Source organism: Idiotropiscis lumnitzeri, chromosome 3, assembly GCF_059441095.1.
Source record: "Idiotropiscis lumnitzeri isolate Australia: NSW breed Sydney's pygmy pipehorse chromosome 3, RoL_Ilum_1.0, whole genome shotgun sequence".
NCBI lineage: Eukaryota > Metazoa > Chordata > Actinopteri > Syngnathiformes > Syngnathidae > Idiotropiscis > Idiotropiscis lumnitzeri.
In genome coordinates this window covers 19,151,444-19,164,637 of record NC_142393.1, presented here as the reverse complement: position 1 = coordinate 19,164,637, position 13,194 = coordinate 19,151,444, and the positions used below count along the sequence as shown (strand labels likewise).

General features: G+C 41.6%; 3 protein-coding genes across 4 annotated transcripts; 1 reads left to right on the top strand and 2 right to left on the bottom strand.

Annotated features, from left to right (window-relative positions):
- Nucleotides 1-755: 755 nt before the first annotated feature.
- On the bottom strand, nucleotides 756-4,115 carry ppp1r3da (protein phosphatase 1, regulatory subunit 3Da). The gene is made up of 2 exons (XM_088291579.1): nucleotides 3,921-4,115; nucleotides 756-2,219 (listed from the first exon to the last, which is right to left on the bottom strand). Exon 2 carries the CDS (start codon nucleotides 2,188-2,190, stop codon nucleotides 1,267-1,269), a length of 924 nt encoding a protein of 307 aa, XP_088147705.1. The 5' UTR covers nucleotides 2,191-2,219; nucleotides 3,921-4,115; the 3' UTR covers nucleotides 756-1,266.
- Nucleotides 4,116-4,339: 224 nt separating this feature from the next.
- On the top strand, nucleotides 4,340-7,463 carry fam217ba (family with sequence similarity 217 member Ba). Of its 2 annotated transcripts, XM_088291578.1 has the most exons (5): nucleotides 4,365-4,420; nucleotides 4,716-4,876; nucleotides 4,951-5,050; nucleotides 5,292-5,356; nucleotides 5,462-7,463. In XM_088291578.1, exons 2-5 carry the CDS (start codon nucleotides 4,770-4,772, stop codon nucleotides 6,852-6,854), a joined length of 1,665 nt encoding a protein of 554 aa, XP_088147704.1. In that variant the 5' UTR covers nucleotides 4,365-4,420; nucleotides 4,716-4,769; the 3' UTR covers nucleotides 6,855-7,463. The 2 variants fall into 2 exon arrangements, with proteins under 2 accessions (XP_088147703.1, XP_088147704.1); XM_088291577.1 differs by having other exon boundaries at nucleotides 4,340-4,876.
- Nucleotides 7,464-8,465: 1,002 nt separating this feature from the next.
- On the bottom strand, nucleotides 8,466-13,148 carry LOC148340231 (putative tubulin polyglutamylase TTLL9). The gene is made up of 14 exons (XM_088291928.1): nucleotides 13,118-13,148; nucleotides 11,358-11,407; nucleotides 11,195-11,287; nucleotides 11,003-11,114; nucleotides 10,740-10,925; nucleotides 10,557-10,625; nucleotides 10,364-10,457; nucleotides 10,242-10,282; nucleotides 9,937-10,024; nucleotides 9,636-9,694; nucleotides 9,338-9,534; nucleotides 9,086-9,199; nucleotides 8,834-8,952; nucleotides 8,466-8,755 (listed from the first exon to the last, which is right to left on the bottom strand). The coding sequence occupies exons 1-14, from the start codon at nucleotides 13,130-13,132 to the stop codon at nucleotides 8,712-8,714; spliced, it is 1,281 nt and encodes a 426-aa protein (XP_088148054.1). The 5' UTR covers nucleotides 13,133-13,148; the 3' UTR covers nucleotides 8,466-8,711.
- Nucleotides 13,149-13,194: the final 46 nt, after the last annotated feature.

The window sequence follows — 13,194 nt, the reverse complement described above, 5'->3', positions numbered from 1 at the left end:
CCATTTCTAATTTATCATGGACATCAGGATCTAGGCATGGGCAATTGACCCCCAAGATTTGTGGTTGCCCCATCATACATGCCTTTCTCGAGCCAGCCTCAATGGACATTCGGATTTAATTGTTTATTTTCCAAAAACACAGGACAACAAGATGTGATGACTGCACGAATGAGAGCAAGCAGGACAAACTTGTGCTGCCATCCCCCACTTATGAGCACTGATGTCAAGCTGAACGCTGATATAAGCATTCATGCAAGGAGAAGAGGGTTGGCTACAGCCGCTCGGGGGCACGTGGAGCACATTCAGTAGGAAGATAGATGGGTAACACGGCATTTTGCTGCTCCTTTGTGCTCTTTCGCTGCTCTAGTTACCTCTCTAAGCATGAATGCTTTACTTCTCTGCTCAACATGACGTTAGTGCTCATATTTATCGTTGCATGTTTCTCTCAAACATAACTTTGAGTTGGCTAAATGCACTCAGAACTATACCAGTTTTTTTTGTGTCGTTTAGATATTAGGATGAACTACCACTTTGAGTGACAGAAAATATTCCTGAGCACTGTTGCACTTGTCGTGCCACTATTCATCCTGAAGCACATCAAATTGAAGTTGAAGTGTGCCCCCTTGCAATTCCTTTCTGCAGCTGGGTCTGCAGAGTAGTGCCTCACCAGTTATGAACGTCACTGCAGTGACTGAATCTGTACAGTAAAAAGTATTAGTACTACTTCTATTGCTGAAAAGCAAGACACAGTAGAATTTGGTCACATTTTTATTACACAAAATAGACATTATTTTTGGTTGATAATAACACATGACAAAATATGTACATTTTCTTATTGTCCACACATCCCCCAAAACATACATATTAGGCTTTGCGAAGATTTGTGGAACATATGCTTTTCCTCTGAGATATTTTTTAAACAGTTGAACACACGGCCAGAAAAAAAGTGCTATAATTTTAAGTAAATATTGACATTATGGAATATTTTATGAACCTCAATGCAAGGCCAAACTTTCATGCGCTTTCTTGTGCAAATCAAGTGCTGCAATATATAAAGACACAAAAGTTATTCAGGAAACTGATGACAGATATTAATGCATTTACTCTTAGTGTGAGTTCGTTAGTATGGGTAAAAAAAAAGATTAGTGTTGTTTTATTTTGATTTATGTATTTATTTTATTTATTAATAAAAGGTGACAAGTCACAAGGAGGTAAATTCATTTTCAATAAGTGTGCTTTCAATATGTTGTGCCTTAAATCACCATTCTAAAAAAAGTGAACCATACTATCCTCACATTCTTTGGGCACAGTGTGCTTATAATTATGGCAAACTAACTTGTAATTTTCTCCAGAATTATTGTCCCAGTATTCTGCTCCACAAACCTTGTACTTGATGGCAAATTCTAACACTGCCCCAGGCTGCAGGAATGGAGGGACAGGCAAGTGGAAACGGAACATATCACAAGTCAGTTGACCTCCTCCTTCAAGGATCTTTGAGCTAGTAGAGACCCATGAAGCCTTAGCTTCTGCACAGCTCTTCCAGTCTGTAAATGAATAGCGAGCGGTTACATCTTTCTCATAATCCAGATTGAGCACTTGGGCAATTCCGATGACACCGAATTCAAAACACAGGATTCTCTCGAGGCACACTTTGTGCTTGTAGAGACGATGCAAAAATCCTGGATGATCGCAGATCTGTTGCTCAAAAAGTGGTTGTAAATAAGGCAAGGATATCTCCAAATGGTTTCCATCGGCCAACTCTGCAGCCATCAGCAATCTAAAGCTGACATGATGTGGTACGGATGGTTCATCTCCGGATTTGAAAAACTTGATATCCTCCAGGTCAAGGCCCAGGGAGTCAATAAATCGCACGCCAACATGTCTGCATTTCCTTGTCTTTTTTGTGGTAGGCGGCAGAGACAGTGAACGTTGTTGGATGATGGATTTTGGGATGGGTTCACACGAGAGAGTGTGGACGTCCCGAGTGCTTGGCGTTGACACTCTAGGACGTGGCGGCCGGATGGGAATCGGCCTCAAATCCACGTCACTTTTTACTTGCCGCAACATGCCATTCAGATTGAGGGCCATACCGGGCTTTGAAAATAATCTACCAACGCAAGACAAATGCGTCTCCTCGTCAGATGTTGTAGGCAAAATCTTCTCTTTTCCAATAAACCATCCTCTGTCCATGGTGCCAGATAACTGGTGCCCCTGCTCACCTGCAAAGAATGTTGGAAATCATTTGACTATGCTGTATTGATATATAGGATGAAGGGGTCGTAAAGCCCATTGACCGTTAAATTGAAGCACTTTTTTGTGGGCCTAAAAACACCCAATAATTTTTTTTATGGCCTAAATACACCAAGTGCAGCTTTATGTAATAATTCGATATGTACACTTTTTTTTCAGCACAAGCACAGGAATTCCACCAAATGTCGTGAGTTTCCCGTTATTTGGGTGAAATCTGCAATGAATGCTGGTTAATATGTTTCATCTGAGGAATCATGGATGCGGGCTCAGCCAGAGTTTTGAGAAAGAACGCAAAAGGGGCAGTGCAACTGGACACTTCTGAAAATTAGGACACCCTACACACTCCTAGCATCGACGGGACACGCAATTGAGGGGTACAGGGGTGCAAGTGTGGGTATTGGGATGATGGCCGGGTCGAGTCAGTCATTCCTAGTCAGTCTAGTAAGAGAATTCCGATCTTCCTCCAATGCAGCATTAGAGAGCTTCTTTTTTCCACCTGTTACAATTGGTTGCCATAGAGAAGGGCTAACAACAACTGTATACAGTACCAAAATCTTGTATACACACACCATTAAAGGGAAATAGTTTAATAACAAATGAGGGAAAAGCCGAAAGCAAAGAAGAAGAATTCAGACCTCACAAGAATAATACAAGTCACTTTTGGCCTCAACAATTCCAAGAGGTGCTCCATGTAATGCCCATCCTCTTCCCGACATTTACAATTTACGTGTAACCTACAGCAAACTAACTATTGCTTGGGTAACGTTGACCAAAGTGTCCAATGGGATTGCTGCACATGCATTTTAAATTTTGTGTATAAGGGCCACCATTGTTGGCACTTTTCTGTGATACACAAATGTCTGGAAGCTAAGGGTCACCACTTTGAGCACCTATTGTAACTGTAGAGGCCAAAGCTGCCCTATAGATATAAAATTAAATATTCATGAAGGTTTTCATTTTACTGATGGGTGAATACATTATTTTGTCTGACTCTGGTTGTTTCTGCTGTATCCGTGCTTCGGCCTCTTAGGGGCAGTGTGGTGCCATGCATGCGTGGACAACACAAATAGAAGACTAGAAGGTGACAGTAGCAGTCGAGCTTAATAATAAAAAACAAACCAACAAATACGTTTTCCCATTATAGGAAAATGAATGACACACATAATGTTGTAATACTCGTTTGCCTGTGTCCTTACATTGTTTGTGTGTAGATGTTTGCTATTTGAAGGAATAAATCTTGGAAAGTCAAAATTGGCCATCAGTGTAAACGCGTGAGTGTTTGAACGTTGTTCGTCTATGTATCCTTAAGTGACGAGCAGAACGTACCCCGCCTCTCGTTCTATGTCAGCTGGGATATTGAATATAGAATTAGGAGTACAGAAAATGGGTGGATGGATGTTAATTCGCACACTTTATCGGTTTTAATACACATTCAACATGAGAATGTTCTTCAGTGTTAAGTGTCTACCAAACTTTCTCCCGGAATGCACAGAGGTGGTCCAAAGTTGATGGAAAATAGTATAAGTACCGATGTACATGTGACAGCAACAAAAGCAGGAAATAACTAGTGGGCGTGTGTATTCGGGTCGTACGTGCGAGGGTGCATGTAAACGCATGTTGAAGTTGTGCATACCTATCATCATTCAAAAGAGAAGTAAACTTTATCTCACCATATAAAAATCGTAGACCTGTGTTTCAGGCTGCAGCGTCGACTTGACCTTCCATTTCCGTATGATAATCTCGGTGGCAATAATACGACTTCGTCTATAATTTTAATCCATAAAACTCAAACAAAAGAAAGGCATTACTGCGCTTCTTTCGATAACGATCAGTTATTACGCGTACAACGTTTTCGGAAGCTGCACTTGAACCGATGTTTTATGGGAGATTGAGTGATCTTAATTTAAGTGACCCGTGTTTAAGACAAATACATCGTGTTTTCAGACATCTGTCTTCATCCTCTCCAGAGATACACTACCGTTGTTTATTAACAGCGAAATGCGTTAACTAACAGGGTGGTATTATTTTATTTAAAACCCACGTCTGAACTCTTAAACTACAAGTCCCAGAATGCACCTGATAATTTACGTCACGGCTAGCAGCGAGCCAGTCAGTGGCAGGTAAACAAACCTGTCGCACTGGGAAGGCGAGCCAACAAAGGGAATTACCCGTATGACTGTGTTTTATTATTATTTTTTAATTTATACATTTTAATAATGGCGATAGTGAAGACGTACAAAAGGCAGGCACGTATGTTGTGCCAATGCTTCGATGGAATTGAAGCTGATGTGTTGCCGCAGAGAAGATACTAAAATGATTGGGAAGTCTTTAGCAACGCGTTCCGCAGCGGCAGCAGTCCACACTGACGCATGATGCACTGCAGTACCTTTCCAGAAACGGGTGTTAGCATCCTTATTCCTTCAGTTGAACATCTTAACCGATAGACCATTTGGTTTTTTCGCTAGATTGTTAATTCACTTGGCAGACTCAAATGACCATCACCGCTGCAATACTACAACATGGGGCCCATCATACAAGAGCGCGCAGCATCCACGACATTGAAACGCGTCGTTTCCAAAGAGAAGATCCGTGTCAAAAATATGGAAAATAGCGGACCAAACACAAGGTAGGACATCGAATCCACCGTGCTAAACTCGAGTTGTATCCGGTGGTGGCCGTGACCAATCTATGTTTGCTCAGTTTAAAGAAAGGTAAGAAGATGAAGAAAGCAGTCGGCCAAGTGAAAAGTGGCCTTCCAGGAGCAAATCAGGACCAGAACGTCGTGGGAACAGTGCAGCGGGTAAATTTACGTCGAATATTTAACATAGAAAACACTTAAAACACTTAGGGGGGTTTAAATCAGGGGATACTGTTAATACTTGTCCACTGTGGTCTTGTCAAGCCCTTTGACAGTCTCTTGTGATTAAGAGCTATATAAATAGTACTTGTTTGTTTTCAAATAAAGGATGGGATTTAGGGGACCTAAAATTTGCTTTTACAGTATTACAAACTGTATTATATAAAGAGGTTTGTTTTTACAGGGTTCAGAGCCAAGGCGTTCCAAGTTTAAATCTGGCACCTCTCGGAACACAAGCAAACTCGCCAGGTATGTTTTGAGAGAACTTTGATTTCTCACCCAAGGCTGTGTTTCGGGTACAGTCAATCACTGAATTCTCACAAGCTTTTCTGCGTATTTGCATCTTTCTCGCAGCCCTGTCGAAGTGCAAGACGCAAGACCTCAATTTGACCAACATTCGAGTGTGCACAGAAATGAGGAAAGGAGAAACCATCAACGAATGTTACAATGCAGCACTGAGCTACAACAGAATCACGGGGGGGTGGGAAAGAACCGACGAGCACTCTCTCTTCCCCTCTCCCCTATATCAGGCCTACGACACATGCCGGGGCACCCGCTAACGCATTCTCCAGCACCTATACCAGAGTCCCTTCAGGACCCCTACAAGGTTGATGACAGTGACAGTGCCAGTGACCTATCTGACTCAGAGAGGCTGCCTGTGCTGCCATCGCCTTGTACTCCTTGTACGCCACCTCATCTGAATCTGCGAGCTGAGGTCATTAACGCGAATGACTTCCCAGTGGACATCCCAGGACCTCATGCGACTGGAGATGATGAAGACGAGAGTGAGACACCTCCCCACTGTTACCCAGACTTTCTTCCTCCACCTTTCAACACTTGGAGCCTTAGACAGCTAGCGGTGTTTCTTCATACAGAGGGTCGTGGTGCCCCCAGGCCTAAACCGGTGGGGGCTTTGGAAAAATTCCTGGAGAGATTACTGCAGTTAGAGTGGCTCCAAATTCAAACCGTTCAAGCTGAGAGCAGCCGCCCACCTGGGAGACACACGAAGCCTCAGGCCACATCTGGTCACTCACCTAGACCTCATACAGCTCCATCATCTCGACTCAACTCCCCAAAAGGGCCGCGGCACAGCCAGCGAGCCTTCCCATATGTCATCAATCCGCCGTCACCAGCGTCTGCTGCCGCCGCACAGTCCCGCCTGCCACTTTGCCCACATTGTCACATTCGCTACCCTTTGTGCAACGGAAGTTGTTCTGCCTACGCCTACCAGCGCCACTCACGTCTCAGCCCACTGCTGGAGCGTAGAACCCGACCGGGAGCACCTGTGAAGAGGAGCTGCAGCGAAACACAAGAAGCCACCAAGGAAGTTAGAAGCCCGGGAGCGCAAGGTGGGGGTGGAGCCCAGATTCCAGTGAGCCCGACAGTGGGCAAGAGCCATCTCAGGCATATGCATGCAGCAGGCAATGCTCGAAAACAACCCCAGGAATTGGGAACAAACCCAAATGGTAGAGGTCAGGTGAGGAAAACTCGAGTTCGAACCACCTCTGAGACCGATGTTAAGAAGGAACCCAGTGTGGGTAAAGCAGCTGGTACTGAGAAACATGTTGTAGGGGCAATTAAGAAAGGGGCCATCACCTCAAAGAAATTAGAAGACTGGCAGAGGACAGCGACATCAGGTCAGGCACCTAAGACCGTCATGAAAAGAGCAGGTAAAGAGCCACAGTCTCTTTCAAAAGCGCCTTCTAGTGGGGGAAAATCAAAAAATATCCAATCTGCTACAAAGTAACGTATACAGTAGGCCTATAGTGCTTTACTCTGTGATCACTTGGCACTGGATCTTGAACCTATGCTTGCTGTCTGTGTAATACTAACGCGTTATAATGCTATGCCACTGTCCAGATCACATTCAAGAAGTACCATATAACAATATAACGATCAGAATTCCAAAGCACAACATTGTATGGAACAGTAACTAATGATTATAATGTTGCACTATGTCCAGGAGGGTTATTATGTCTCCTCCTCAGAAAAGTCATGCAATTTCAACTAAACTACAGTACACTGCAAAGTAATTTCTTGTTATGCTAATGTCTAAAAAGGCATGACAATGGCAACCAGTTGCCAGCTTTCAACATACAGTATGTAATCCGTAGTGATGGCTACCGGCTATTAAGATACATTTTTGTCGCTGATCAAAATCATTGGTGATACCAATTTTAATGTAGTTATGTTTTGGTTTTCAGTGCTTTTATATATTTATTTATTTATTAATTTATTTATTCATTCATCCACTTTGATCTTGGGTGCCTGATTTTAAGAAGTGTGATGTGTATTCATTGCATCCTTGTCTGTAAAGCAGGCTTATTAATAAACTGCAGCGTGCTGCCGGAAAGTGTGCGAGTTTCACATGTGCAAATAGTTTCCCATTTTTGTTCAAAAGGGCTTCTTGTGTATTAAAGCGCGGATGGTTGTCTTTGAAAATGAACTGTATTTTGCATAGAGCTGAGCTCTTACGAAATTAATGACAGTAATGTTTGCTATGAATGTAAATCCATATTTTTCCAAAATTTTATACACCATAGTTATATTTATGTAACGTATTGTGTTGCAGCTGTATTCATCATTGTCATTATTATGTTTACATGTGTCATACACATCATGAAAAATATTTATTAAAAAAAAAAAAAATCCTATGTCTACTGTGCCTTCTCACTTTAGAATCATGTGGACCAATAGATTGTTCTAACTACACAGATGATAGGCCATGATATGGATACTATTAGACGATACATTCTATCTCGTTATTCTTTGGAACACATTTTGTAATTGTGTCTTATTCATGCAATCTGAGTTACCACATTCACAAGTCAGGCTATATAACTTTAAAGGTATATGCATTCAGTTTGGACTTTACTGCTGAAAGTGTTATCTGAAATATAAAATCCATATACAAGAGCTTGCAGTAGTGATGCAAACATGCAGACATGTTTTTGAATGTAAACGTGTTCAGCACAGAGACAAATATTGAGCACACAAGTAGCAAACCACGGTACTCATATTGTTTTTTTTTTTATTACAAAATACAAATTAGGAGTATCCTGAATTTTAACCATATTTAATATAGATTGTTTGCAATCTTCTGAGCAGAATTTTAGGTTTGGTATATAGTTCAAAGAAAGTTGTGGCAGAGTAATTGAGTGATAGAAAGCCAGAGGCCAGTATTTCCCAACCTTTATTGAACCAAGGCACACGTTTTACACAATAAAAATCTCTCAGCAACAATCAAACAAAAATGTCACTAAAAGTGTCCATACTGGATCATCTTATTTCAATCTATTCACACGTCTTATTAAGAGAGAAATCTGGTCCTTTTTAGTTGAACAAAAAGCTGATATACTTGCAGGAATAAAAGAAACACAAATGTTCTTAAATCCTTCTTGAAGTAATTTAGGTGAAATTTGATCAATTCCCGTAGCACACCAAATGATCCCTGCCACAGCACAGTGGTTGGAAATCACTTATGTAGACTAACCGGAACAACAGAACCATACACCATGTGATTTTCCACCTGTAAATCTACTTGCAGGCATGAATGGCACTTTGAAGCCCATTCTGTCATATCACAATCTTTAGTGAAAGGACGTCAAACTTTCTGGAGCGTCCGGTATTCCCAGTCATTTTCACATCCTGCAAAAGAACATGAATCAAGAATTCAAAGCGTAACAAACTATGGCATAGTATTAACACTGAAAATGATGTAAATACCCAAGTATGTGTTGGCCTTCAAACCCTCAAATATTTCTGGGTTGACACCCTCTCTAAAGACAGGCCCATCGTTCCACATGAGTTCATATCCACCCACCCTTGTCTCCTTCCCAGTCAACCTGAGGAGGTGCAGCACAGTTAATATCTGCAGTGTGGCAGCCGCGACGTCTCACAGTCATAACTTGTCAACACACACAATTTGCGCGACAGAAAATATAAAAAAAAAATGCTTCTGATGTTATGAACATGTACCTTCCCTCCATGTCAACAACATTCACAGTGTCATCCAGTAATCTGTACTTCATCTTGTAATCATCTTGATTACAGGGTGTAAGGGATGGAGAAGCATTTATTTCAATCAACCACCTGCAGATGAGAAGTGACAACAATGTGCAAATAATTTAAAGAAGCATTACATTGTCATTTGTGCAACACAACAAACTTTTAGATTTTAGTTTTTTTACATATCCACATTGGAAACATGTTTTGTATTTAAACTCACACGGTTTGAGGTTCTCATCCAACATTATGTCATAGCCATAGAGCTCAAAACAGTGTTTGTCATTTATAATGATCTTCTGCACACTTTGGAGGCTGCTGATGAAGATGTTATCCATCTCTTTGAACAGAGTTTCCACCACCTGTCTTCCGTGCTTTGCAGTCAGGTACCTACGAAGCCTCTGTATCTTCCATTTGCAACCCTTTGTGCGGGCAGACAAGGGGGACAAAGTTTGCATTTTCCCACCGAGATTGGAATAGCCATAACACTATAAATTAAAGTTGTGTGTTGTAAATCACCCACCTTCTCAGGATCATAGTGAGGTGCTGTTTTTTGAACCGACACATTCGTGAGATGAACATCTGTACCAGAAGCACTCAGGAGAATGGAGAGGAACTTACCAGTACATTGAAAGTAAAACCGAAGCGTGCATCAATATTTCAACATTTTTTTCCCTTAAGGGAAAGGAGTGCCGCAGTGTGTCAGTATGGAACAATATTTATATTGTACAGTTTATATTTTGTTTTTTTTTTGTAATGTATGTTTGTCAAATAGGTTCAATTAATCAATAGAATTACAACCCAGATGCTGAAAAAAAGGATACACTTGTCATCAATACTGTTAAGGGAATAGCGTGTGCTTGAGAGGCGAGCAAAGCCTTCTCGATACAGCCATGCCTTCAAGGGAAAATACTGAACAACAATATCACATATTAGATTAACAGTTAACTCCAAAATGATCGTTGCAAGATTGTGTTTCCTGAATAATTTTCAAGATGTCCAGTTGATTGTTTCCCACTAAAGCAATATAAATTATGCTTATCTAAGCATTTGTCCGGAGTATGAATCCAGTTGGTCTTGGTAAAATGTCAAATTTAAATAGAATTAAAAAAAAAAATTATCTACATACCGATGTGACCATCACATAGACTCGCAGATCAAACTTCCTGCCTATGGAGACATATTGAATCAGTGAACGTATGTTGCTTTATTTCTTTCTGATAAAAGTGTATGTTTGAATCGCTTATTTACCGGCAAGTAAGTAGGGGTTCTCAATGTAACGCTGCACCACATAGCTTTCCACCTGGGTTGCATCTTTTTGCTCCTCCGGGCGGGTGCAATCATGCTAGAACGCAAAGTTATATCATCACATCACACAGTACTTTCCGTAATGTGTACTGCTGTATGCGTATCAGTCAATTTGTTATTATTCAGAATGGCATACCTTTCTCCAATTTATTATGTCTTTTAGTTTTTTAAAAAGGAATATGCCTGCCCCTTGAGATTTTGCTGCCTATGAAAACACAAAATGCTCATAAATTAGATCATTCGCATTCTAGAGTATACTAAACAAAACATGCATTCATCGGTCATCCATCCATTGCATTTGCGATGAATTTGAGCAAACCGGCTTCATGATCCAGGTGCTGCCAGGATTTCGTTTGAACTCCTCCACGAAGAGATGATATTCATTAGGCAGTGCAAAGGTGCAGGGGAAGAAATCACATTTGGAGCCCTCCATGCAGCTGGCCTCCCTTTCAAGATGCTTCTTGAATCTTTTCAAATTTTTCAACATGAAGTCTTTACGAGTCAACTAAAACATAATAGAAAATAAAATTAGCGAAACCTGTGGATTCAAGTTATAAAACAAGCTGACAGATGCGCCCTCACCTCATAATTGTTGCGAAAGTGATTTATTCTCACGTGTTCTTCCATGTATGAATGATCAAAATTCTCCCTCAGCCAGCCAACATCACACCAATGGAAGTCCCATTCGCCATCACTGTCAGAAAAAGAACCCAATCAGAACAAATACCAAATACATTGATGATATTTAATATGATATAAGAGAACACTACTAACTCTTTGACTTCAATCCAGCCTGGTCTTTGTCTCAAGACATCCTGTATGGTGCCAAGAGGGCCACATTTGTAACGCACTGCACATCTTCCTTCCCTGAGGAGACATTGTCGCCATGTTGAGATGTGTTGTGTCAATCGTTAAAAATATTAAATAAATCACCCACCGCTTCTCAGTGGGCTTGCTGCACTCCTTGGATGATTTGCACCCGGCTGCCTGCAGGTGAGCAAGATAAAATTCATTCTCTAATTTAGGAAGAAATATCTTACCAAGTTTGATGCGTAACTAGGCAATGTAAACAAAAAAAATGTTTTTGTTCATTTAGCTCAGTTCATCTGTAATTTACCTTTAAGTGCAACATTTGCATTTATTAAGAACGGTTTATTTTCAAACATTTAGGTCTAATTTATATATAATCTTTATGTCCAATACAAGTATTTAAATTCCGTCTTTAAATCCAGTTTATTTCCTATATTTAAGTGAAGTGGTGTTCAAAGTGCACACAATTAGAGTTGCTTACAAAAATAATCATATACAATACTAAGGATGTATCATGTATAGAAATAGAAATAGAATAGAAATAGAAATCCCTTTATTGTCATTGTACTCAAGTGTGCAACGAGATTAGAGGGCTCCCCTCTCCAGTGCAATACAACAATAATACAGACAAATATATAAATTAGATAAATAAAGAAGACAGTGCAATGGAATTCAGTACTGAATAGGGCATATAGAAACACATCACAATGCTGTTTTGCGAGGTTAGGGTGGTCTCGTGTGTGTGTGAGAGTTCAGTATGGAGATGGCTCTCGGAAAGAAACTGTTTCTCAGTCTATTGGTCCTTGATTTGATGCATCTGTAGCGCCTGCCAGAGGGCAACAGGTCGAACAGGTGTGAGTTTGGGTGGGTATTGTCATTGACGATGTTGAGAGCCCTTCTGAGGCACCGGGCGGTGTAGATGTCCGACAGTGGGGGGAGAGGGCAGCCAATAATCCTTTGCGCTGTTTTGACTGTCCTCTGGAGCCTCACTCTGTCCGCCTCAGTGCAGCCGCTGTACCAGGTGGAGACACAGTACGTCAGCAGGCTCTCGATGGACGAGTGGTAGAAGGCCAGCAGCAGCTTCCTGTCCAGGTTGAATTTCCTGAGGACCCTCAGGAAGTGCAGACGTTGGCGGACCTTCTTTACCACTGCTGTGGTGTTGTGACTCCAAGAAAGGTCATCGGAGATCTGTACTCCCAGGAACTTGAACGTGTGGACCCTCTCCACACACACGCCTTCGATGCAGAGGGGGGGCGGCAGCGTCTTGTTCCTCCTGAAGTCGACGACAATCTCCTTTGTTTTAGCAGAGTTAAGGTGCAGTCTGTTGTCCTTGCACCAAGTTGTCAGTCTCTTTACCTCCTCTCTGTAGGCTGTCTCGTCACCTTCCGAGATCAGACCGACCACTGTCGTGTCGTCAGCAAACTTGACGATGGTGTTGTTGCCGTGGGCCGGGCTGCAGTCGTAGGTGTAGAGGGCGTACAGGAGAGGGCTCAGCACGCATCCTTGGGGGGAACCGGTGCTCAGCATGAGGGTGGAGGACGTGTAGGGGCCGAGCAACACAGTCTGGGGTCTGTTGGTCAGAAAGTCCTTAATCCAGATGCGTGTGAGGGCAGGGAGGCCGAGAGTGTCCAGTTTGGTATCATGTCATACCTGACTTCTAGTCCAACTTCAAGCACTATTTAAACCGAATGCGACAAGAGACTCAAACGTCTTGACCGGTTAATCTGGCTAAAATGACATTTTTTGTCATTTTTTAAATTTACTGATTTATAATGGACAGCGTTGCTAACGTGAACTTTTCTAATAGTGAGCGTAGTTTGTACCTCAAACCTCATTCGTAAACGTATAGTACTAAATGACATTAAATGACATCACGTTACCGTTTACCTTGTTCTTTGACATAACATGGAGACTTCTTAACCACTGAAGACACAATGGAAAATATTCACCTGCGTGACCACTGT

Excerpts from the sequence above, each read along its gene's own strand:
- fam217ba (XM_088291577.1), top strand. The coding sequence starts at position 4,770 with ATGGGGCCCATCATACAAGAGCGCGCAGCATCCACGACATTGAAACGC. Across the intron at positions 5,051-5,291 it reads TCGTGGGAACAGTGCAGCGG|GGTTCAGAGCCAAGGCGTTC; the intron begins GTAAATTTACGT and ends TTGTTTTTACAG. Across the intron at positions 5,357-5,461 it reads AACACAAGCAAACTCGCCAG|CCCTGTCGAAGTGCAAGACG; the intron begins GTATGTTTTGAG and ends TCTTTCTCGCAG.
- ppp1r3da (XM_088291579.1), bottom strand. The coding sequence starts at position 2,190 with ATGGACAGAGGATGGTTTATTGGAAAAGAGAAGATTTTGCCTACAACA.
- LOC148340231 (XM_088291928.1), bottom strand. Across the intron at positions 11,288-11,357 it reads AGCAAGCCCACTGAGAAGCG|GGAAGGAAGATGTGCAGTGC; the intron begins GTGGGTGATTTA and ends ATGTCTCCTCAG. Across the intron at positions 10,626-10,739 it reads GCACCTGGATCATGAAGCCG|GCAGCAAAATCTCAAGGGGC; the intron begins GTTTGCTCAAAT and ends GTGTTTTCATAG.